Source organism: Paroedura picta, chromosome 10 (genome assembly GCF_049243985.1).
Source record: "Paroedura picta isolate Pp20150507F chromosome 10, Ppicta_v3.0, whole genome shotgun sequence".
Classification (NCBI taxonomy): Eukaryota; Metazoa; Chordata; class Lepidosauria; order Squamata; family Gekkonidae; genus Paroedura; species Paroedura picta.
Window position 1 is genome coordinate 30,539,916 of NC_135378.1, and position 25,678 is coordinate 30,565,593.

Here is a 25,678-nt window from a genome sequence, read left to right on the forward strand (position 1 = left end):
CATGAAGATAAGAAATGAGGCCTAAAATACTAAACCTGTGCCAGCCAGATTTTGAATCCCCACCCACCCACAGAATTTACTATAGGACCTATTCTGCACACAACAGATAATGCACTTTCAATGCACTTCTGAAGTAGATTTTCCTGTTCAGCACAGGAAAATCCGGTTGCCAAAGCACATTGCATTATCCTATGTGTGCAGAATATGACTAGGGAATTTTGTATACATGGATATGACTCCTATGTTGCAAAGAGTTCAGAGACCCTGTGGAGGACTATGATCATCTTACTGATATCCAGGATCTTCCCTTGAAAATCCTGTCACTGTTTCATTTTGCTGTTGGTGAAAACTGTGACAAAAGACAGAGAGAGAGAAGCAAAACCATCCAGAGATCCTGAAGGGATCTTTCAAAATCCCTACAAGTGTCATGCTTGCGTTTTTGTTTTGAATTTCAAAACACTTGGTGGAAACCGTAGTGTACCCTTCATGGGCACCATTACATTTAATGAACTTACTGTGTAATTATTTTGCTGTGTGTACATGCAGAAGAAAATCGCAGTAGCATTCATTTTTCTCTTCTGGCAAAAACCTGTACTTCAGGTTGACTATAAAATCAGACCAAGTGCCTAGTGCCTTTTACAGATTACTAACATATGTAGCCTCCTCTGAAAAAAAAACCAACTGTCTATGTAAGCAGACAAAAAAAAACCTCTTCCTAAAAATGGTTACTGTTCCTCAAATTTATTCCTGTAAATGCCCGTTAACTTGTACAGAAATTTAAAACAACCCCTTCTTTTGCTTTATGCCCACTTGGGGAAAAAAACTCATCTTCCATTCGGATAGATAGACTGTTTCATGTGCACTGACAGTAGTTAGATAAGAGAACATAGATATTGCTCTATACAAGCAAGAGCAAATGGCTCCATGGAAATGCATACGTCTGGTTCCAGTTTCATTTCCATATGGCCTTGCCTGGCTTCCAAAACAGACATTAAGAAACAGCTCCACAATAACGTCAATATTATTTCTGTCACATATATTCCAGTAGTATTTCTTGTCTCTCACTTGATTCCCATCAACAGCTTCTCCTCTTACTTGGTCCAAATACAAGCATGGAGGAAACACTTCCTGAGGCATGCTCTCCACACTCCCAAACAGGCACTGCCATGCAGAGGAAACAGCATTTAATCCGGCATGGTCACAATGACCAGTTTTATTTCCTAGCACCAAACTGTGTGAGGGGGGATTTGTTTATTAGGCATCACAGTTGCGTGACTTGCTGCTACATGAGTCCAGGAGTTACATTCCACCACATGGAAGGAATACTTTGCAGAGGGATGCCCAGCAGAGAGGAGTCTACAGGGCCTGAGTCAGTGTTGGCAGCCTCAAGGCCAGGAAATAGTCACTGAATCCACAAGTGGCCAACTAGATAGAGAAGCCAAAGGTCTGACTAACCAAGCAGAGAAGCAGCTCAGTTTGCTCTCAAGAAACCAGATGGGGAATCAGCATATTTATCAACAACCTGATCTTTATAGTCTGGAGCTGAGCAGCCATGATAGTGGCGAAGAGCAGCCTGTGGGCCAAGGCAGGGTATTGTGGCATGGCTGTGTCCCACCTGGTCAGTGAGCTCTGGGCACCCATTACCAATAACAGTTTGCTAGAGCCTGTTGTATGTTTTTACACGATGGTCATTACTGCTAGTACTGAAATAATATAGTTAGTGGTCAAAGTGCCATTGGGCTTTTGCTGTATTCTGCTCTGCTACTATATTCACTCATAAGCATTCGAGAATAAGGTTCCTAATCTGAGATCTCTCAATGCCAATTTGGTGTAGTGACCTTTAATTTGGAGAATTGCATTTGATTCCCTACTCTTGCTACACTTGAAGCCTGCTGGGTGATCTTGGGCCAGTCATGGTTCTCTCAGGGCTCTCTCAGCCTCACCTACCTCACAGGGTGCCTGCTGTGGGGAGAGGAGGGGTAGGCAGTTGTAAGCCACTTGGAGACTTCTTCAGGTAGTAAACAATGGGATTAAAAAAACACAGCTCTTCTTTTACTGTCTGAATCCAAATCCACAAGAGTAAACTGAAATGAACTGTGAAGAGGTCTAAAGGATGTTGATATTCATCTGATCAAAATACTTGATCTTATTTGAATTTGATTCAGAATCAGACCTTTATTGGCATGTAAAGAAAGATGACAGAAGAAGAAAACAATCCATTGTAAAGCATTAATTGTTCTACAGTTATGGGACTTCATAGCCAGCTGCACAAACATGACAACCAAATCAATAACTTGAGAGTTCTTGTTTCCTAATAGGAAAATGATCTTGGTCTCATCATCAAGTCCTTGTTGTTTAGAAAAAAGGGGGTTGATGAGCTGCCCACGAATCATGGCGTAGAATGGACAATAGAAACAAACAAACAAACATGTAGGATGGTTTCAATGCAGCCAGAATTACATATTTTGTAAGAGTGGGTTGTTTTGTGAATCTCCCTTGAAGAGCAGCCAAGGAGAGAGTATTAAATCTTGCTAGCATAAATACTCACCACAGTTGGGAGGGCTGTCAGGTGGTAAAAACATGAAGCAATGGATCCATAGGTTGGCCGAAGTCCCAAACTTAAAGGAGAACATGATCCTCTGACTGTCTCAGGGAGATTTTGTAATTCCATGACCATCCAAATGCATAGGATTCAGTTGACAAAAATAAAGAATCTAATGAGATACCTATAGATCTAATCTTTTGCTCAATACATCTTAGCCACTCAGATGTAGAATGTTCTGTGAGCATTAGGGATCGCTTAATTTGATTCAAGAGATAGTGTCCAAATGACTCCAAACTAACACCACCCCTTCCTCGGTTTCTGCCTGTCTCAAAATCTCTCCATTCCTCAAGATGTCATAGTGAGGGGTGGTATAGAAATGATGATAATATCTGTTCAGTTGAAATAAATATAAATAAATAAATAATCTCAGAACAATATGTTCCTAGAAAGTGCTGCATAGAGCGTCCATCTTAACTGGGACAGTCCAATCAAGAATCACAATGCACAGTGATTTTTTTAAGTGCAGGAAAGAGTGCTGATTTGGGCATGAAAATTGTACAAACATAGTGGAAATGAAGCATTTTCTTAAACAGTACTCCAGCAGAGTACTTAAGAAAAATCATACCTAGAAGGGTATGTTTTTAATTTCCCTTGTACCATAGGATCTTTCAGCCTCTGTTGTCCTCCCAATAATATTTTAAGGCTTTATCACTGGCTTTTCTGGCTTCTACTTAAAATCAAGTTATTTGGCCAAGGCATTCTCTGACACATTAAAATGCACCATCTGGATGTCAATCGTACAGCAGGTACACAAAATGAAGGGAACAAATTAAGATAAAAAGAGCAGAGGCCAGATGAGTAATTGTGACATGTAGACAGAGTACACATCTCATTCATTTCAGGCAAATGAGTTGCTGAACGGCATATAATCAGGATGATTCCATAACACCCAAATCTAGTTGTTTCTGTACTTGTACATTTCATAGGTCTAATGCAATATTAAACACGTACAGGCATGTTCCATCTTTTTCTACTATAATTAGAGAAAGTGAGCAATTGTTTTGTTAACCTTAGGGAAAGAAGAAGAGCTGTTTTTTCTACCTCACATTTTTACTACTCGAAAGAATCTCAAAGCAGCTTACATGTGCCTATCCGTTCCTCTCCCTACAACAGACACCCTTGTTGTAGGTCAGTGGTCCCCAACCTTTTTATCATTGGGGACCGGGCAACGCTTGACAATTTTACTGAGGCCCGAGGGATGTCACCGCTGCTGCCTGAGCCTCTGCTCCACTTGCTTTCCCACCAGCACTCCTGACTTAGATTGAAGTCCAATCGCACTTTAAATTGCTTTGTCCTATACAAAATTTGAGTCCAATGGCACCTCGAAGCCCAACAAAGATTTATTCAAGGCATGAACTTTCATGTGCGGGCAAATTAGTAAACTGCATAACAAAATCCTAAATATCCTAAATATGGGACTCAGTTTACTAATTTGCTACTAATGTACTTTCTCCTTATACCTGTACTCTTATGATCTCTTTTCCACTGTCTGAGGAAGTGTGCCTGCACACAAAAGTTCATGCCTTGAATAAATCTTTGTTGGTCCTAATGGTGCCATTGGACTCCGATTTTGTTGTGCTACACCAGACCAACACGACTACCCATATGAATCAAATTAGAAAAGTTAACTTGGATTGTTTTGGGTTTGTATTGTTTTATGTGGGTTTTTAAAAATGTAAACCACCATGAAAAGGCTGGGTCTGGGAGTGGAGGTTAATAAATACGAATATAAATAAAAAATAAAACTTGCCTTTATTATCCTCTTGTAATCCTTTGGGAGGCATTTCACTAGTGTACTAATGTCAAACACTTGGAATATTGATGCGTCAGGCCTTAATATTGTGATTCTGGACACATGTATTTTCTTTCCTTACATTCAATGCCTCTACACAGTATCCTAAGAGCCTCTTGTGGTGCAGAGTGGTAAGGCAGCCATCTGAAAGCTTTGCCCATGAGGCTGGGAGTTCAATCCCAGCAGCCGGCTCAAGGTCGACTCAGCCTTCCATCCTTCCGAGGTCGGTAAAATGAGTACCCAGCTTGCTGGGGGGTAAACGGTAATGACTGGGGAAGGCACTGGCAAACCACCCTGTATTGAGTCTGCCATGAAAACGCTAGAGGGCGTCACCCCAAGGGTCAGACATGACTTGGTGCTTGCACAGGGGATACCTTTACCTTTACACAGTATCCTTGGGATGGTGCTGATTCTCTGATACATATTTAGTTAATGATGTTTTCTAATTTAAAGTCACCAGAGAAGCCACCTTTTTGGAGTTTATGTTAATGTTGAATTAGGGGAAAGGGGGCCGGATCTGAGACATAAAATGGCTCAAAGACACACTGGTTCAGTTCAGAGAGACCAATAAGAGATTAGATTCCAGGTTTCACCATGCAATGGGTATTTGCATTTGAGGATGCTGAGAGAAGCCCCAGGCGGATCATCATGAAACAATTGTAGACTGTCTTTACACCTCTTTACTTGATAGATCATGGTGTTAATAGCCTCCCAGAAGTCAGCATTTAGTGACATTTATCTCTGACCTATGTGACCTTAATCCCCCACTGTCTCTGTTAGGTATTGCCATTTAAATAGACGGCATGTCCCGATAGAGACTGCCAGTAAATAACCTATTTGTCTAAGGGAAGCACATCCAATTCTGTCATTAACTCTCCAGCAAAGCGTTTCTTAAAAGTTTAACGAGGTACATCAGTTGCTGAGTAGCTAGCGGGAAGAATGCTAGATGGACGGAGAGGGGAAAAATTGCAAATAAAGTTTTCTAATTAAAAAGAGAAAGGAAAAACAATGAAAGAGTGATTTCATTGACCTGTTAGGTTCACATTCTGACCTTTACCAACTTGCAAGGAACCCTTTAACACAAATGTGAATGACAGCGTCGCCTATAACCCTGAAACAGCAGGGCTTCCTCAGAGAAGGCAGCAGAAGATTTCCTTTTTGACAAAACTGATGATTTTTAGCCTTCCTCGCAGATGAGATTACAGACTAGAAGAAAAGTAGATTTCTAACCCAGTCATAAAAAGATTCCTTGGAATAGAAAGTTTAAAAAAATACTTCATTTATACACCAGCTTTCTTCCCAGTAGGGATCCAGTAATTTATTATATGGTCCAAGACCATGAGAAAATACCATTCAAGCAAATGTAAAATCTAATACAGTAGGTCATATCAAAGTGGGAACACAAAGTGGATCACAACATTCTCACATTTTCCATTTTATCCTCAACGTATCCCTCTGAGGTAAGTTAGGCTAAGAGTGTAGGGTAGGGTTTCCTGAATGGGTTCGCATTGGTTAATTTTTTTACATATTTTTTTCAATTTGTTAAACATTTATTGTGATATGACCATATATGGTCATGTTGACCCATCCACACTCCCAAAATAGCCAATGATGGGTCTGGAGGGGGTGGGGAGGGGAGGGGCCCCAGGTGGGCGTGTACACAGCAATGCTTCCCAACCATATTCTGCACAATCACACCACTTCTGGGGTTTTTCAAAGGCAAAAAAGTAGAGAAAGGTTGGTGTAGGGCAGGAGTATAGTCTGTAAACATTGTAAGACCTACCTGTTTCACCTGTCATTTGACACCAGGAGGCACTAAATTGTTAAAAGCTGGAAACTGCAAATAATCCAATTATTATTTTTTTTAGCTTTATGTTATTGCTTTTTGGGCATCTTTCACTGTGCATATACAAATCTGTGTGTGTGCATAAAGTGACATCAAGCCACAACTTCCTTCTCAGTGCCTTTCTTGGTGGTTTCCTATCCCAGTACCGACACTGTTTAGCTTGTGATATCTAACGAGACTGGGCCATACCATGTCCCCTTCCCTGCTCCTTCCACCATGAGGAGGGCTATCATTTATTTTAATGTTAGGGTGATTTGACACATTTAACTTTCCGTAGAAGTGTGTAACTCTATATGCCAGAAGTGTGGCTCGAGGGATTTTCTTTCTGTGAATACATTAGTCAGCATTTCTGCTTGGGAAAGTTCATGGGAAAAAGTACAATTTTCTTACAATCCCACGTCAGCCCATTTTGTGGCAATATGTCCATGACTAAAATGCATTGCCTATCATTTCAGTCAGTGAAGAAAAACTCACATACAGCCACGTTCGGCACTGCTGAAAGAGAGAGGAGATGAACCCCTCGGACCAAAGGGGCGATACTAAGGATCATGGCACCTGAATGGTCAAAAATTATCTGGGACAGGAGGCTGTAAATAAAAATGGGATCATGTTGATTGGGAAAGCTGGCTGGACCCAACCTTTGCTTACACACACACTTTGCTTTCTTGGTTTTACCAAATTTTGCTGAATCAACAACTATTTTCAAAATGATGATTGTTTAAAAATTGGTGTTCTTTTTCTCCTACTTGACACTTAGCAATGGAGCAGTATTTGTTGATTTATTTATTGGATGGCATGTGTAGCATAGACGGGAGACCTGAGGATTGTCTGGCAGCCAGGCAAGAGAAGTTCGAAAGTGGCTTGCCATGGCCTTCCTTAATGTCATGATCTCTAGTGTTCCTTGGAGGACCTACCACCTAAATCCATGGCGGTCTCCCACCCAGGGTTGACCCTGCTTAGCTTCTGAGATCTGACAGTATCACACTTGCACAAGTATGGATTTCAAGGGAAGGTGTGGCTTGAGAAGGGGAGGGGCTTCAGCAAGGTATAATGCCATAGAGTCTACTCTCCAAGCCATCCTTTCCCCCAGGGGGACTGATCTCTGCAGCCTGGATACCAATTGTAATTTCAGGAGATCTCCAAGACCCACCTGTAGCAATCTTATATGCTAACAGACTGAATAGACAGATTTAAAACAAATCCAGCCTGCTGTCTGTAAGTATGGCTGTACCATCCCGCCAGTGCAGAGAGGTAGTCCCACAAAATGACCAGCTTTGAGGTATGTACTGCTCTTAATTCTACAATAACAAATAGTATTTCTTACACATGAAACAACAACACACCTGTAGATGTTTATAATCTAAGAGGGAGGCTTCTATGATGTTAAATCACCTCGACTTTAACCATAGGCCTAGGGGAAGAGTGCTATCTTACAGGCCCTACAGAACTGCAATAGCACCACCAGAGTCCTGATCTCATTCCACAAGACTGGGGCCAGAACTGAAAAGGGACCAGAGATTACCAACAGATTGGCACTTGAAGAACAGAGTGCTCTTTGGGCTTCAAGGAAACCAGTCTCCTTCCTTGAACATTTCAGTTGATGCAGAGAAAGAAAAGAGGAAGCACGATGAAGAAGATTCTATGGTCTCCTTTCTTTGCCTTATATTCTCACTGAGAATGCAGGCAGCCCAAGAGGTCAGAAAAACTAGGAGGCAGCTGGGTGTTTATGCATTTTATCCCTGAGGACAACAGGATCTCTGCCTATCAGCCAGTTGTAGCTTCCACATTCCACAAACAAGCATGTGGTCTTAAGAATCTGTTATCCCTACATGCCATATATTATACTACATAGCGGTATCAGCTTTGTAAACAGTCCTTCCAAGTTCATTGCAGGAATGCATCCAGAGTGCAATGACTTCTTGGTGAACACAACTTGGAATAATAGGGCAAGGGAAAAAAAATTCTTTCTTTTCCAAACATGCATTATTTCTTCATTTAAAAATTCAAGCAAAAGTGGCACCAGCCACTGTTTGCCCAGAAAAAGAGGAATCGCAAAACACAACCACTGCTTGGAAACCATTCTGAAGTGCCCAATTCTGTAAGCTGCGTTCTTCTGTGGCAAGATGCAAGCAAATAAAACAGATCATATAAAGCAGAAATTCTAACTATTGTCTGAAATTAGCTTCCTTTGGTGCTCAGTGGCACAATAAGCCCCAGCTCGAGCCACTTCACAGAATAGGTATTTAATTTTCATTGACCTCACTAGAGTCTAGAGACTATCAAGAGACCTTTTAATCAATTTTAAGGACGTCTCTGATAAAACAGATGCCCTCAGTTGGCCAGAGGAAATGAAAAGGATGAAACTTGATGACAGATGCAAAGCATTTTGTTGGTGGGGGTGGGGTGTGGGGGTGTGGAGAGCATTCCTGGTTTGAATTATAGTTCTGTGTGATTGCAAATGAATAATTTGGTAAAGACCTTCATCTAGAAGCTCTTAACATTCAATCATTCAGGTCATCTGTCTCAGTAATGACTTCTTTCCTACATTGTTGTGATGGGTGCTTGTCAAGTCTGATTCAGTGTGCCAGCCATCCACAGACCACAAGTTTGGGTGGAGGAAAGGGGGCACTTCATTACTTTTGAGATCCACATGGGACAAATGGTAGCCTTCACTAGGCATAGGTAGGAATGGTGGGTTGCACCCTGCAGCAGAGCTCTTCAATTGGCCCTGAAGCTTGCAAGCATACATGCTGCGTTACAGAGATTTTGGTTGCATAGATAAATTTTGGAGCCAGTGGAGATGTTTCTCTATGAAGATCTCTGTTTTTACTATTGCTGATGAAGAACTTTTTGAAATATTGTACCAGCGTAGCAGCATTGGTGTTCAAATACATAATATCGATTGTTAAACTGATATCATTGTTTTTAAATACATGTTTATACATAAAGTCGAAGCAAATATCAAGTTTGCAACATTGCATTAGGAAGTGTGTGCAGAGGAACTGCATTTTGCTTATAATTCATATATTCCTCACTCCTTTATTAAGTTGACTGACCATTATGTTAAGTGACAATAGGTGGGTGTTACTCTCCTTTTGGCCTTCGGCTACAAAAGCAACAGAGGGATGAAGCTGTACATGCACATGAAAGCACGGAGCCATCATCCACCATCAGACCATTGGTCTATCATGGTCAGTAATGTTCATTCTGACTGGCAGCAGCTCTTTGAGTGGAGATCTTTAATATCCCAGACTACAAGATCCTTTTGAAGTGGAGGTCCTGGGGACTGAACCTATGACTTTCTGAAGGCAAATCAAGTGGCAATTCAATCACTACCACTCCCCAAATTAATTGAATCTGCTGGCGCCATGTAGTCAATGCAAGTTTACATGCACCTCATATTTCAGGGTTCTCTGCTGTTTAGCTACAGTCTCCTCTGGTTTATTCCACATTCAAAAGCTGCAACTTTAAGTGCCTCCAAAATCTACAGATGCTCGAATCTCTAGAGACGCTATACACATACCAAGAAAAAAAGAGAAAGAAATGTACTAGCCATTACTGTCCAATCTTGTTATCCTCATACCTTGGAAGGAATGTACTAGAATTTAAGCTCTTATGGGAGGAGGAAACATCCCACATGCAAAAGGGGTATGATTAAGATGCTGGGAAAAAGTTAAGCAATATTCCAAAGGATATTGGCAGCTTACAACGCATTAAAACACAAGAATCATCACACTCATGTGAAAGTAGGGCCAAAACTAGATTTTTGGCTCCAAACCCATGAAAGCAATGGATGTAGGAGAACCTCTTAGGTATGAAAACTGGAGTTAAGGTTCTAACTTTCCACGCCAGAACAGAGTTATGTTCTATCAATCCCCTTGCTGCTAGAAACAGCTGTACTTCAGCACATCTAATGGAAACTAGAGCCGTACAGCAAATATCACATGTCTAATAGTATGTGCTTGCTTTCCTACGTGGACACTATCAGGGATACCATGAAGAAAAAATATTTCTCTTTGTCTCAAAGCAAATTATGTAAATTCCTTGTGGGGGTAAGCCTCCTTAACAGGCAGCCGTTTTGATGTTTCCATCAGATCCATGAGGGAAAAAACTCCTGGATGCACAAACTGTTGAGCTTTTAAGCCAATTGTCCATGCAATGCATAATTATACAAAGTTGGATTACACTATTTAGAGAAGTGACTATGTTTTTGAATGAGAAACAGGATGCACAATTACAGCAGCTTAACAGATAAATTTACAGTAGGTCCTCTTAAAAAAAAAATAGCCAGAGTGTCCTGATCTGACAATATCAGCCATTTGTGCCAGAAAGGGAGGGGGGAATGCCTACTGTCTTCCAGTTTGCCCATCTGGCTTCCTGCAGGCAATTCCATAGGTCAGTGGCCGTCAGCCATGTTTGAATTAAGCCAAGTGCATATAAAATTATGAAGATTAATGTTACGATTGTGATCCATAATGCTGTTGACATTCTTATGATTCAAATCATCATTGTGAATAAGCTATACTTAGTTTTGGGGATAGGTTTCCTAAAACATGTAACATCAAGCAAAAACACTCGCTGAAATGAAGATACATGTTTTGCACATCCCTGGTTTTGGATGCAGCAGAAAGTTACCGGAAGGAGTCTCAAAGCTGCTTACATTCACCTTCCCTTTCCTCTATCCACAACAGACACCCTGTGAGGGAGGTGAGGCTGAGAGAGCCCTGATGTTACTGAAGATGGTTCTTACATGCCGTTTTTCTCTACCTGAAGGAGTCTCAAAGCGGCTTACATTCGCCTTCCCTTTTCTCTCCTCACAACAGACACCCTGTGAGGTGGGTGAGGCTGAGAGAGCCCTGATATCACAGCTTGGTCAGAACAGCTTTATCTGTGCTGTGGTGAGCCCAAGGTCACCCAGACGGCTGCATTAGGAGGAGGAGAGGGGAATAAAAAACGGCTTGCCAAATTAGAAGTCCACAGTCCTAACTACTACACCAAGCTGGCTTTAGCGAATGGATCCGTCTCTCACGAAAACCCTCCACTGGATCTGAGTTCTGATCTCTACGTGGGATGCAGGTAATGATAAGGAAGTCCTATGTGCTTGAGGTTTAAATTCCTCTACCTTATTATAGTTCCTTACAGGTACAAATCAAAAGAGCTGGATTCAGGTGGGCCGCTGTGGTCTAAATCAGCAGAACAAAGTTGGAGTCCAGGGGCACCTTTAAGACCAACAAAATTTTATTCCGGGTTTAAGCTTTCATGCATATGCACACTTCTTCAGATAAATTGAAAAAGAAGTCACAATTCCAATGTATCTGAAGAAGTGTGCATGCGCAGGAAAGCTTATACCCCAAACAGAACTTGGTTGGTGTTAAAGGTGCAACTGGACTCAAATCAAAAGGGTGTAATCCGTATATCATGATTCTGAGTTGGTAACATATCCTGTCTAACCTCAGACCACACGAACCAGATGTCAACAAACGCGTCTTCTCCTGTACTTTGGCTCAGTTGTCAAAACGACTTGCAGATTATCCAATTTATTCTGAGCCCTGTCCAAGTCAAAGCAGAGGCCAGCTTAATGTTTTCCTTGTGTCACTACATCAAGGTTAAAATAAGAATAAATCTGGATCCCGGAAGGAGATAAATTGGCCATCACATTCTTTGACCATTACACAGAGTCTAACAAGTCCAAATGCAAAAAAGAGTCCAAACACTTTTCATGAATACATGGAAAAAACACTAGAAGAGGCTCATCAAGAATCCCCTATTCTCCCTTCTGTGAAATTCCTGCATCGTAGCTGTGATTTGCCATAAAGCAGATTGTAGTGTCTTGTTTGCAGAGTTTTATGAGAATGAAAGCGAGGCAGACTCGGAAATCATTCCTCAACACATTGGGCTGCAGTTCTCACACTAGTCCTTTGCAGATATTATGTTGGAGTCCCATTCATGCAAAGGCTCTGGTTCATGTGAATGGAAGCTGCACCCAAATGAAAATCCATGCGTTGCCCAATTCATTGCCTGAATTGTGCTCCCAAAACAGAGCATCTGGCAGGCTCCTCCTTTGCATGAATGGAACAACGCAACATCCGGAGAAGGCTATAATGAACAAAGACAGAATCAAAACACAGGTTTCAGGATTAGAGCCAAGGGATGCACACGCAGAAAGGTTTGCACAGGGCAGGAGTATATTTCCTGCCTTTCCCATGCAAATCCAGTCATGTGTGTCAGGGCTGGGAGATTCTTATATGAACATGTACAAGAAGCTGCAGTGTGTGTGTGTGTGGGGGGGGGGAGGGGCTTCAAGAAAATTCATCCCTCCCTCCGTCTTATGATATTAGGGTCCAGTCTGGCATCTTTCAATCTTGCGCCAGGATTGTTACGGATGATTTTCAGACCATACTAGTGAACAAACAAAATACATTTGGGGTGACAAAATCCATTCCACAAATTCTTTCTTTAAAATAAGGCAGCCTTTTTTTTTATACATACATAATTGCTGCTCTTCACTGGTTCACAGGTAGTGACTTTGTTGAGCTGCTTCCCAGGGAGATAAAAGCATTCCGTTTGCCACACAGAGGGCTTTCCCACACGCTTCTTGCTCCTGATTTTCTTGGCACATCAGTCCACAAGCAATGGAAGCATTTTGGGCAGGGCTCTTCTGCATTTCCACCCTGGTGGAGTCAAGTTTATTGCCCTCTGCACACACCTTTAAAAGTCAGGATTTTCAGGGGAGGGTTCTGCCAACATCATCAGTGGTATCACAGTGTACCTCCGTTTAACCTTTGTGCATGCTTACAGTGATATATAAAGAAACTAATATCAAAGCCCATTTTAAAAATGGGCTTTGAAAGGGACAGCAGGCTGGAGGGCATGAGAGGTTGGCCGCGGCTCCCTTTGGCCCACAAAATGGGCTAAAGTGAGCTGAAAGCCCCCCCCCCACCAGCAGCAACAGGGCTTTGAGGCCCGCAGGAGGCTGCAAACTCCCCCCCCCCCCAGCTCCCTTCCAGCAAGAACGTATCTGTGGGCCACAAAGCCCTGTCACTGCCTCTCTCCTTGTGGGTGACAATGGAGGCTGCAGCCACAAGGCTTCTCACAGGCAAGGAGGGAGGGTGGGAGCTGGAGGGGGAGGGCTAATCAGGGTAGACCTGGATGGACAGGGCCCCGGACAGTCTCCTCCCAGGAGGCTGTTTACCAAATATATAAGGGAGCAAAGCAAAATAGTGTTAAGAATAAGAGCCAGCTTGGTGCCATGGTTGGTACCCCTAATCCAGAGAACCGGGTTTGATTTCCACACTCCTCCACATGCAGTCAGTTGGGCCAGTCTTGGTTCTTTCAGAGCTCTCTCAGCTCCACCTACCTCATAGGGTGTCAGTTGTGAGGAGAGGAAGGGAAAGCTATTTTAAGATGCTTTGAGACTCCCTTAAGGTAATAAAAACCTGGGGTACAAAGAACAGGCTCTTCCTCTTTTCTTCTCATTATATTTTATGTATTTCTTTGGGAATTTACATCTTGCACCTTCACCCTAAGGTCCAAGGTTGGGTCAGAACAATACAGAATAAAATAAAATAAAATACATCTAACATATTTATAACATAATCCCCATTCTTCCATCCACCCACCCTGGCAGGATAGCACCCAGAGGAAACAGCACATCAGATGTCTGGGTGAAGAGGTGTGTTTTCACCAGGTGCCAAAAACCAAATAATGTAGGTGCCTGGTGAATCACCAGAGGAAGGTTGTTCAAAAGTCTAGGGGACACCACTAAAAAGGCCCTGTTGTATGTCACCACTCCTTGCGCCTCTGAGAGAGGCAAAACTACAAGACAGCTGTCTCCTTGAGATCTCAGTGCTCAGGTGTGCCTTCAAATAACTGGGCCTGATTTAGGGCCCTATATGTTAACATAAACACCTTGAATTGAGCTCAGTAGCAACAGGGAAACCAGTGCAGATCTTTCAAGATTGGTGTGATGTGTGGTCTGGCCAGAAATTCCCATCAGCAGTTCAGCTGCTACATTTTGCACCTGTTTCAGCTTCCAGACTGTCTTCAAGGGTAGCCCCACGTAAAGTGCATTATAGTAGTCCAATCTGGAGGTTCCCAGAGCATGGATCACCATGGCCAAGTCATCCCTATTCAAGAAAGGCTGAAGTTAGCAAACCAATCAGAGATGGAGGTAGGGACTCCTGGCTACCACCTTCGTATACGTCTCAAATGACAGCAATAAATCCAGGAAAACACCCAGATCCTACATCCATTCCTTCTGGGGCAGAATGACCCCATCCAGAATTGGATGTCCCTTAACTTCCTGGACATGGGAACCGTTGACACACAGTGCCTTCATCTTGTTTGGATTTTTAAAGCAATGAAAATAATCAATATAGAACTGTAATGATAGTTTAAAAGCTGGTTCTCTGAATTCCTACCTTTCATTAAAAAAATAAGTGCTTTCCCTACATCTCCATGAGCAAGGAGACAGTGATTTACATGTTTAGAAAATTCAGAGAACCTGTTGAATCTATCCTCACAATGGTATATTGCTATATATCAATATTTTACTGCTTTTAAATATATATATAAATATCAAAGACAAAAGGACAGAGAGTGATTTGACAATGGTAGCCAGCATCTCTGATTAAAAGGACCAGATAGGAAGTGACTGAAAACACCCAAAACCCTGGACTGCTGGCCAGAGGAGAAGAGCTGTTCTTTATATCCTGCTTTAAACTACCTGGAGTCCCAAAGCCCTTTCCCTCCCTCTCCCCACAACAGACACCCTGTGAGGTAGGTGTGGCTGAGAGAATTCTAAGAGAACTGTGACCAGCCCAAGGTCACCCAGCTGGCTGTATGTGGAAGAGAAGTGGGGAATCAAACCCAGTTCCCCAGATCAGAGGCTATTGTTTTAAACCACAACACCAAGCTGACACTGAGGAGATATTCCAACCTGCCACTGAGTACTCCAAAGCTGGTTTGTCTTGTGGCTCACAGTGCCAATGGAGCTTGGATCAACAGGAGTTCTTTATTACATTCAATTTTCTTCAACAAGCAGAACTGAGCTGCTTCCTAATTCTCCTCCCTGACCTGGGCCCATTCTGCACACATAGGATAATGCACTTTCAACGTGCTTTGGCAGCTGGATTTCTTTGTGCAGAACAGGAAAATCTACTTCTAAAGTACATTGAAAATGCATTATCTATTGTGTGCAGAATAAGCACTGGATAGTCCAGGCTGGCTCAAATCTTACCAGATCCTGGAAGCTCAGCAGGGTCAGCTTTCATGAGTATCTGGATGGGAAACCTCCAAGGAAAACTAGGGATCCTCATGACATGGAGGCAGACAATGGCAAACCACTTCCCAATGTCTCTTCCACGGCTGCCAGACCATCCTACAATCCTAGGCTACATGACACACACCCTATATGATAAAGAAACAATGATAACAATCCTACAGGCGGTGCTAATTCAGGACCTGCTGCCCATCTTCCGGATTAGGAGTTTTCACCTTGCTGTTTCCGACACACAGACAGATGACATTTGCTGCTCTCAGTGCGCATTGGGGAGGATTACGCTGTAGGCTCACTGCGATGACAGCAGGAATGCTTACAAATGCATTTCACGTGTCAAGGATAGTGGTTTAGGGCTGACTGTCACCCACGTGTTCCACTTTCTCTCAAAAGCCGTCCGTGTTGTGGGTGCCTCTGTGCGTGAACACTCAGCCCACAGGGAACAGTTTGGACCGTCAGCGGCAGGACAGGATGCAGAAAAGCAGCCTGACTCTCCCAAAGATAGAACGGCTGATGGAGAAGGTCACAACACACTCGCCAGCTGCTCAGCTCCTACAAGCTGGAAGGCAGATTTAACACAAAGGTCAAGGTGATTGGGTTTTGTTTTGGGTTTTTTAAAAAAATCCAAGCCATGTTTTTTTTTCGTTTTTTTTTTAGCACTCCAAGGACATCCTTACCGGTGGTCTCTGGATTTAATTGGGGATCAGCTCATCTTTCTGGCTTTGTAAGATAGGTAGGGGGAAATGGGAGGGGTGGAAGGAAGGAATTTGTTTTTCATGTTGCCAGATTTTTTCCCCACATAAACACTGCAAGATGGCTGTCTTGGTCATCCTGCTAAAGCAAGGCTAAATTAGGAAAGAAGGAGAAGGAGAAGAGCTGTTTCTTGTATCCCCCTTTTTACTACCTGAAGGAGTCTCACAGCAGATCACGATCACCATTTCCTTCCTCTCCCCACAACAGACACCCTGGGAGGTAGGTGGGGCTGTGAGAGCTCTAAAAGACCTGTGATGGACCCAAGGTCACCCAGCTAGTTGCATGTGGAGGAGGAGTGGGGAATCAAACCCAGCTCTCCATATTAGAGGCCACCATGAGACCACGCCGACTGTAATGCAGCCGGACTGGGTGAGTTAGCTGATGCACTGGCTGATGCACTCAAGTAGCTCAGTGCCATTCCAGGATGGCTTTTTTCATGGCACCCCATGCCTGCAGTTCTTTGCCAGTCCATCTTCCTCTCTTTGCCTCCTGACTCCAAGGCAGGTGCACTGATGGACCTCCGAGGAGAGTCTCTATTGAGCAGTCAGCTACACAAACACAGGGACGCTTTGACTAGCCAGATACTCAGGCAGATTGGCCAGTAGCAACAGTGCTAGGACAAGACCCTCAGGGAAGGGCCAGCTCTCAATATGATGAGCATGCATGAGGCATCCGAATCAGGTGGCAGAACTGGAAAGGCACCCCTGCTAGAGGCTTTGGAGAGTCCTCTCTTGGGAGGAAGAGAGTGGGCTGGGAAGGTTAGACTAACTTCATCTTGGACAGCTTCTTATAAGGAAGGAGAAGAAGAGTTGGTTTTAAACTCTGCTTCTCACCGTCTGAAGGAGTCTCTAAGTGGCTTACGATGACCTTCCCTTCCTCTACTCACAACATACACATTATGAGGTAGGTGGAGCTGAGAGAGCTCTGACAGGACCTTCTCTGAAAACAGCCCTATCAGGATTGTGACTAGCCCAAGGTTACTCAGCTGGCTGCATGTGGAAGAGTGGGGAATCAAACCCAGTTTGCCAGATTAGAAGCTGCCACTCTTAACCACAGCACCAAGGTGGCTCTCTTATAAGTAACGTTATACTGGCTCTGACATTTAGGGTGTTTCCCAACATGCATCCTAGTCCATGGACATATGGACCTTTGGCTTTGGGATTTACACAAACTCAGATAAGTAATGGGCTACCCGGACCCATTAAGTCACCTGTTGCTCTTTTCCCTGCCAGATCCTGCCCAGCGTGTAATGAATGGGTTGCCTGAATTATGCCATTCCTATTTGGCTATCTCTGTGTCAGTGTTCCTCACAGTCTCCTTCGCAGCCTTTCCTTGATGCAAACTGGCCATTCGTTTTATTGGCCTTGTTTCTGCTCCGCCCTTCCTTTAGGGCTGTGTTCCGTCCAACAGTTCCTACACCCAGGAGGTTCATTAGAATGTGAGATGGGGACCGCAGGGCCAAGTGGTGGTTTGAAGCCAGGTCCTGCCTGTGCCAAACCCAACACCCCGTCCTCTTTGCCAGGAACTGATAGAGCCGGTCCCTGTTCCATGAAGACGCTTTATGTAACTGGAAGCATGCACTGCAGTTTTCTTCATGCAACTGACCCAAAATACAACCACAACTGAGGTATTGCTTATTTATGGGCAGGGACCTTTGGGCCAGCCACAGTTACAGGGTTACCCTTTGGCTTTGCTGTGCCTAAACTCAGCTGCAAGCTCCATTCTCACAGTTGGGGATAGAAATCCTGCCCCACGTGGACTTTGCCAGATGCTAGCACTTCAGAAACCTGCCACAGAAGGAGCCACATGCAAACGCTACCCATGACATGACAACGGTTAGAGCCAGATGCTTCCTATAAAAGACAAGAGCTTTTCACATAAGCAGAGAGAGAAGATGTGCTTCCATTTAAATTGCATCTATCCCACAGTCCATAGGAATGTTTTCTTGTTGTTTTCAAAAAACACTCAAGAAAAAGAGAAACAGAGTTTTAGCGAAGTGGTGTCATTGAGCAGGAAAGAAATAATACAAGATAAACCATTGCATAACATCAGTGGCCTCGAGCAAAATAGTGTCTTGCAGTTTTTGCTTGGGATACACAAGCAGGACAAAAACAAGCCCCACGCCCAGAGCTCAGCAGAATTTCCCTGCAGATCACAGGGATTCACTGAACTTGCTTGACAACACCTTTATGGTTCAACAGCTCAGGTCTCTGGGCTGGCTCTAAATGCAAAAGGTAAAAGTGGCAAGGGAAGCTCACTGAATCATCAGCAAGAAAAGGTGGGGGAGAGGAAGAACAAGAAATGCAGGCTGCAGTACACAACTGACTTAATAGTCTAGAAACTGAGTAATAATTGAATACTTAATAGCATTTAAAGGTAAAGGTATCCCCTGTACAAGCACCGAGTCATGTCTGACCCTTGGGGTGACACCCGCTAGTGTTTTCTTGGCAGTCTCAATACGGGGTGGTTTGCCAGTGCCTTCCCCAGTCATTACCGTTTATCCCCCAGCAAGCTGGGTACTCATTTTACCGACCTCGGAAGGATGGAAGGCTGAGTCAACCTTGAGCCGGCTGCTGGGATTGAACTCCCAGCCCCATGGTCAGAGCTTCAGACAGCATGTTTTACCACCATGCACCACAAGAGGCTCCTTAATAGCGTTTAAAGTACGATTATTGCCCCTGGGATAGGTCTACACGTCTTCAAGAATGTTTATTTATGCATATGTGTGAAGTACAGTGATCTGCAATTGCACTTACTGGATTAATTTAAGCCCAATTAATTAAGCCCAATTAATTAATTTAAGCCCAATTAATTAAGCCCAATTCCTCAGATCTTGGAACTAAGCAGGGTCTGCCCTGGCTATCCCTTGGAAGGGCGACCTCCCAGGAATACCATGGTTGTGACACAGGGGCAGGCATTGTCTATTGCCTGGCTGCCAGACAAGATCTTCTAGCTATATTACACACATGCCATATGATAAATAATACCCAAAATGACAAAGGCTACTGAGTTTGGGATATGACCAGTACAACATTGCATCCACAACTGGTAGCCCCATCCCTTTGACCATTCCAACACCCACCCCTGCTAACAGAGACCTTCAAGCCAAAGATCATCTTCTCCGTAGACCTTATAGCCGCAGAACTTGCTAGACCTGCATTGTGAGAATGAACTGCTCCAGCATATTCCTGAACAGAAGGAATTATGAGACCACAACTTTGGAAGGGGCAACACAGAATGATCAGATAAGGTGCGGAATATGCCATAATCTTGGAGACAAATGCTGTGAATACCATGGATAGCTAAGGTTACCAACAAGATAGTTTTAGAGAGGAGCAAACCAACTATGTCATTAGAAGGGAAGCTATTACGGCTAAAGCTCACTTACTTTGGACACATCATGTGATCAAACTCGCTAGAAGAATCATTAATGGTCGGCATGGTCAGCGGCAAAAGGAAACGTGGTGGCCAAAAGATCCGCTGGCTTTACATGCTCAAAGTCGATACAGGGATGACCATGAACCTACTAAAAGAAGCAATCAGAGACAGGGGCGCATGGTGGAGACTTTTCTATAGAATCCCTGAGGGTCAGACACAACTGAACAGATGACATAATCATCATCATCATCATCATCATCATCATCATCATCATCATCATCATCATCATCATCATCATCATCATCATGTCATAATGATTACATGAGGTTATTCGCACTTTTTGTCCCCAGCAGAAATGGCTGAGGGCCCAAACGGAAGTTCACTCTAGAGCAGCACACCACACTGTCCTATAGCTTCATTTCAGAGCCGGCATCTGAGAGTCACCAGGCCAAGCTCATTTCATTTTTGGACCTTGGCAGGTCAATTTTTTATTTTCCCCTAGGAGCTTTCCAAGGTCCTGCAAATCTTCAGAAGTTACCTTTCCTCCTGTTGGGCAGCTAAGTTCAAGACAGTGTTCTTGCTTTGCCAGCTTGCAACAGGGCAAGAAAATAAAGAGCCACACCAGTCACAGGAGATTAAAAGAGGCCAAGGCCAATGCTACAACACTGGGTAAAATATATAATATTATTACTCAGTTAAATATCCAAAAAATTCCCTACATGTTTCACCAATAAGCTGTGTCGGGGAATTCATTCGTCTTTCAGTAGTTCTTTTTTTTTAAGAGTATAGGATCAATAGGACAACAAAATATGCATCTGAGAAGACTCAACACTACCTGCCTTCAGCAACAATATTGTGGCAAGACAAAACCTTAAACTGCGCCAAACCTTCAGTCAGCCTTTCTCAACTTTCTTATCGTTGATAAACCCCTGAAACATTCTTCAGGCTTTGAGAAACCCCAGAAGTGATGTGATTATGAAGAATATGGTTGGAAAGTACATGCCCACCCAAGGACACTCCCCTTCCCACCCCCCTCTAATCCCATCATTGGCCCTCAGCTCTTCTGGGAGCTCATTCCACCAGGTTGGGGCCAGTACCAAAAAGGCCCTGGCCCTAGTTGAGGCCAGGCAAACTTCCCGGAGCAAAAGGAATGACTAATACGTTTGTACCCACAGAGCTGGGTATGTTGAACAAGAGCGTTCCAATCTATACAAGGCAGGACATTAAACACCTATAATGCAAAGCCCACGTGCTGCCCCATTCATTCACTAGAAAGAAAAAACGGGAGACTCAGATCCAAGTAAGCACAGCGTTCTGGCTCAACAAACCGTATCTCCGCCATGCAGCATCCAGGAGCATCAGGATAGATCAAATCTAAAAACAAGCCTAGATGCTCCATCTCCTCTTCAGCAGTAGCAAACTATCACAGCCCAGATTTGCTGAATTCATGCCTGTCTTTGTTGTGTGTGTGCTCTGACCCAATTCACAAGCGACTCTGTTTGCCTGGCCCCCCTCCCCCCCGTCAAGTGCACCACTGTAGATTGCTGATAATTGGACGTGGCCATCCAATAATAAACCAAGTGGGTAAAGAGCATGTCAACAAGAATAGCAATCAAGCGGCAGCTAACAATTTTGTAGGTTAGAGGGTGAAATGGATTCAAGTTGAGTGGCTACTGTACACCGGGAGCCCTCTCTCTGTTTGACAGGAATGAATCAGAATTCCCCAGGACACAGCGGCAAGGGGGAGTTCTCTGTGTGCACGCTCCGATTAATCTCATCCGTTTGTTTTCCTGGAAACTGGCTGTCCCAGATGCCATTGCCTCCCTTACGAAAGTTCATTTAGGCTGGTTTGATCTCACTGCTCGGCGGCAGTCTGTTTACTCCTAGTCACCATTGTTTTTCAAATTAGCTAACGTGGAAACACATAATAACCTGGCTTCTTTATTTTTCTTTAAAGGAGAGTTTATAAAAAATAAAAGATTACATGAGCCATACGGAAATCTAGACTAGAGTTTCTCCTTGTAAACAGGTCCCTGCATTATTCATAGCTGCTTTTTACATCACTCCCCCCCCCCCGCCCATACTACAAATTCTGCCAGAATCATCTCAGTTTTGCCGTCATAACGCTTAACGTCGGGATATGCATGGCGCATGCATGTGCCTAACTGAAGCACATTATCATTTCTGGGATGACAGGATGCACGTACCATGTGCATGTTAGCATTGTTCTCAGTCCATCTCACTTCAGCTCATATTTTCCAGAGTATGCATGCCTCTCCTCAAGCCATAAATATCTATTTGTCATGACAGGTACACGCTCACTGAATGAGCACTGTTTACAGACTAGACTCCCAAATATATTTATTTCAAGCCAGGGGAAACCACATTCACACTACACTCTCACATGTGCACACCAACGAGATGTTGATTATGTTAAGTCTATTCAAAATAAAATAGTGTTAGAGGAAATTCACATCCCGACTTCAGGCAGGGGCGGGATATATTTGCCATGCCCCCAACATATTCTCTCCTGCCCCAATTCTGCATTGTGAAAAGCTTCTCAACCACAGAGAAAACACATCTGTATGGACAACCATTTATCTACAGGGTGCTTTTACATTTGCTTGAACATATTTCCAGAAACCAACCTGATTCCCAAACGAAAAGGGCCAAAGTCCCTTTAAATGCAGGTTTTTTTTAAAGCTCAGAAAAAAGGTAAGGGAACAAGGAAAACATTGGGCTTGTCTCAGTCAGTTTGCAGCCCTTCGCAAAGGAGAAAGTGCAAAAGAGAGATTTCTGCTTTGAGTCTCTCAGATTATGCTCATCCCTGCTGGCAAGCTTATTCTCTTAGACGTCCACACATGCATACAGGTACCAAAGAGGGAGATCAAAGGGGATTCCTCCCCCTTTTTCCCTCGCCTTAAATACACAACACAGAGACCACAACACAGAGACACCACCACAACATCACAACTGTGAGTACTCACAGCTCTGAGTACAGGAAATGCAGATTCCCCACATTGTCTATGTAGTTTGCAGGACTTAGCCAAGGTAGCACCAACAACAGAAGAGCCTTCATTGCCAGGATCAAGGATTAAGTGCCGCTGGGACTCCTTTTGGCCCCTTCTCTCTCTCTCTGTTTCTCTGTGATGGGACACAGAACTTCGTGTTGATTACAAAAAAATTGACAGCCAATTCCAGCCCCTCTCCCCTTCTCAAATGAGCTTTTGCATGTCAACACAACCAGGAGCACGTTATGCATTAAGTCCAAATCATTTAAATGAAGCTACGCTGGAGGGGGGGGGGGAGAAAAATCATTTGACCTGTAAGAGGATTACTTGATCTGATTCTCAGATGGAAGGTTAGACGTGTGGGTTTAGGGAGAGCACAGCATGGTTGGTGGAATGAGAGGCAGTGACTTATCTGCTGCATATATATGTATAAAAAACACACACACACAAAGAAAGAGAGAGAGAGAGAGAGAGAGAATAGGATGATGCACAGAAAACAGACCTGCCTCCTGGACTCTCCAGAATGGTTCTTCGGAAGCAGCTGGTACATTTACATCACTGGTTCAAGGCAGATGCGTTATCATGAGCTCAGCTGCACTAGAGAAGACGGTAGAAATCCCACCTGAGTATGGCAGAAGGGGGACCACCTGCAGGTCAGGAGCAGGCAGGGTGCATCCAGACACGGACTGCCCTTCGTGCGCTCAGACAGGAAGCTCCCTGATCAGATGCAACCAGATGGAAGGAGGGAGAGAGCTATGAAACTGCGAGATCCCCAGTCTCCAGAATCCAATCTAGCCTGGGTGAGCTTTGCTAGCAAGCACATCCACGCTGCAAAATTGAGAAAGACAAGCAGATTTTTAAAAGAACGACATGGCCGTTCAGGCTGCCACTTTCAACATTATCCTGCTCAGTCCTAATTTTAGCATCCCGGCCGCTGTGTACAGCATGACAAATAACATTAAAATGCAAAAGGTTTAGTCAAGGGGTAGTCTTGGGAAAGCATCCTGGTGAAGTGGGGGTGGGAGGAGCACACCAGGTTGTTCTGAATTCTTCTTCTTTCTCTCTCCTTTCTGAGAAAAGGGATCATGCAACTTACATGCAAAACAAGGGAGGTGGGAGGTCAACCTTGCAGACTCTCTCTTCTGTCTGCTTGCCTTCATCTAAATCTAAACTCTGTGGCAGAACAATGCAATTTTCAAGGTGTTCTTGACAACAGCTTCTTCTGTCAGCAGCTCAACAGCAAACTGGGAATGCGAATCCCCCAATAAAGCCCAATGCCTGGTCTTCCCCCATGGCCTAGGCTTCAATGTGTTTTGCTCCTGGAAGCAGGAGATAAAAATCAGGGCCAAGGCTGTTGGTGCAAAATCAGGTAAAACATCTATTTTTATTATCGAGTTAAATATCCAAAAATTCCCTGTGGGTTTTATCAACAGGCTTTGTCGGGGGCATCAGTTTGTCTTGCAGTCATTCACAGAATCATAGAGTTGGAAGGGGCCACACAGGCCATCTGGTCCAACCCCCTGCTCAATGCAGGATCAGTCTAAAGCAGGCAAGGCCAAATTGTGGCTCTCCAGATGTCCATGGGCTCATGGGAATTGTAGTCCACAGACATGTGGAGAGCCACAGTTAGGCTACCCCTGGCTTAAAGCATCTGTGATGTATCTGTCCAGCTGCCGCATTCTGTTATTCTTCTTTGAACAACTGCAAGATTGCCCTGATGAACCTTGATGGTGAAACGTGTCAGGATTATTTTGATAGCTAAGTAATAAAAAATATTTGTACCTGATTCCGCACCATTGACTTTGGCCCTGTTTTTATCTCCTGTGACTGGTGCGGTTTTTCTTTTCTCGTTACTCCTGGAAGCAGCTGTGCCAGCTCCCCAATTGCTCCCAGCAGTTGTTCAATGCATTAGGAGCCTGGCATGGTGGTTGGGATGGGGCCAATCTAAAACTATCTTTTTGTTTGCCCAATGGATGAAAATAAGTTCCAGAACAGAGAAGGGTCACAGCACCATTGCGAGCGAAGAGAAAAGAATAATGTTTCTATTTTCATCCTGGCTGGCTAGCTGGAAACAAGTTCTTCTGAGCTTGAGGGTTCAGCTGGTAGAGGAACATGATACTGCCTCTGGGCAAGGCTAAAGGGAAATAGCACAACTTCAAAGGACCAGAGCTGGTTATTGGAGCTGAGCCTGGGAAACAGGCATTTGTAAAGACACCCTTTGGAGACTTTGCTTGTTCCTGGAAGAGGATGTCTCTCCAAGGATCTGCCATCTACTCCAAGTTTCATAAACAGTTATCAGGCCTTAGCAAGGCTTGGAGATGGAAACAGGCTCTCTAAGGCTGGGCCGGCCCCTGCATTTGGGAAGTGCACATAGCTATAGAACAGGAACCCTGTTTTGACAGTATGTCATATCTATTATTAGATCACATTTATTACTGCATTTATCGTACCTCAATTATAGGTAATGATTGATACCTGACTAATAACTTCAAGAGTGCAAATGTCTAATTTGAGTCTATAGCTGATGCAAAGATGGCAAATGGACTCAAAAAATCACTCTGGCTTCATTAGAAACCAAACTATTCCACATCCTCTTTTCTTCCCACTTCTAGCATCAAGAATAAATAATAATTCCACATGACCAGATTGCAAAGACTGCAGAACTGAATCACTCCCAATTATTATTTCTTTTAAATACAAGCCATCTGGACTGTCCTGAGGGTGCTTCCAAACAGTAGCCAGGAAGCCTAGAAGTGAAACTTTCTGGGGTTTGAGGCTACCCCCTAGAAGGCTTCAAGACCAATTCATGGCATCTCTGAAGAAATAGCTGGGTATTTGTACCCTGCTTTTTACTATCCGAAAGAGTCTCAAAGTGTCTTACAATTCTCTTCCTCTCCCCACAACAGGTAAGAGATAGGTAAGACTGAGAGAGCTCTGGGAGAACTGTGACAGGCCCAAGATCACCTAGCTGGCTGCATGTGGAGGAGGAGTGGTGAATTAAGCTCGTACTAGAGGA

The 25,678-nt window shown here is 43.8% G+C and overlaps 1 protein-coding gene across 8 annotated transcripts in view; it reads right to left on the reverse strand.

Moving 5' to 3' along the window:
* LNX1 (ligand of numb-protein X 1) overlaps window positions 1-25,678 on the reverse strand; it is a 108,230-nt gene that overhangs the window by 49,923 nt on the left and 32,629 nt on the right. For 2 of the 8 annotated variants that reach the window (XM_077301942.1, XM_077301940.1), the window contains exons 1-2: window positions 23,165-23,303; window positions 22,639-22,795 (exon numbers count right to left, since the gene is read on the reverse strand). The exons of 4 other annotated variants lie outside the window; for them this stretch is intronic. In XM_077301942.1, coding sequence (XP_077158057.1) covers window positions 22,639-22,730 — 92 coding nt within the window. In that variant the 5' untranslated portion in view covers window positions 22,731-22,795; window positions 23,165-23,303. Of the gene's footprint in view, window positions 1-22,638; window positions 23,028-23,164; window positions 23,573-25,678 lie in introns of those variants that run through there. 2 more of the 8 variants (XM_077301944.1, XM_077301941.1) reach the window with 2 other exon arrangements.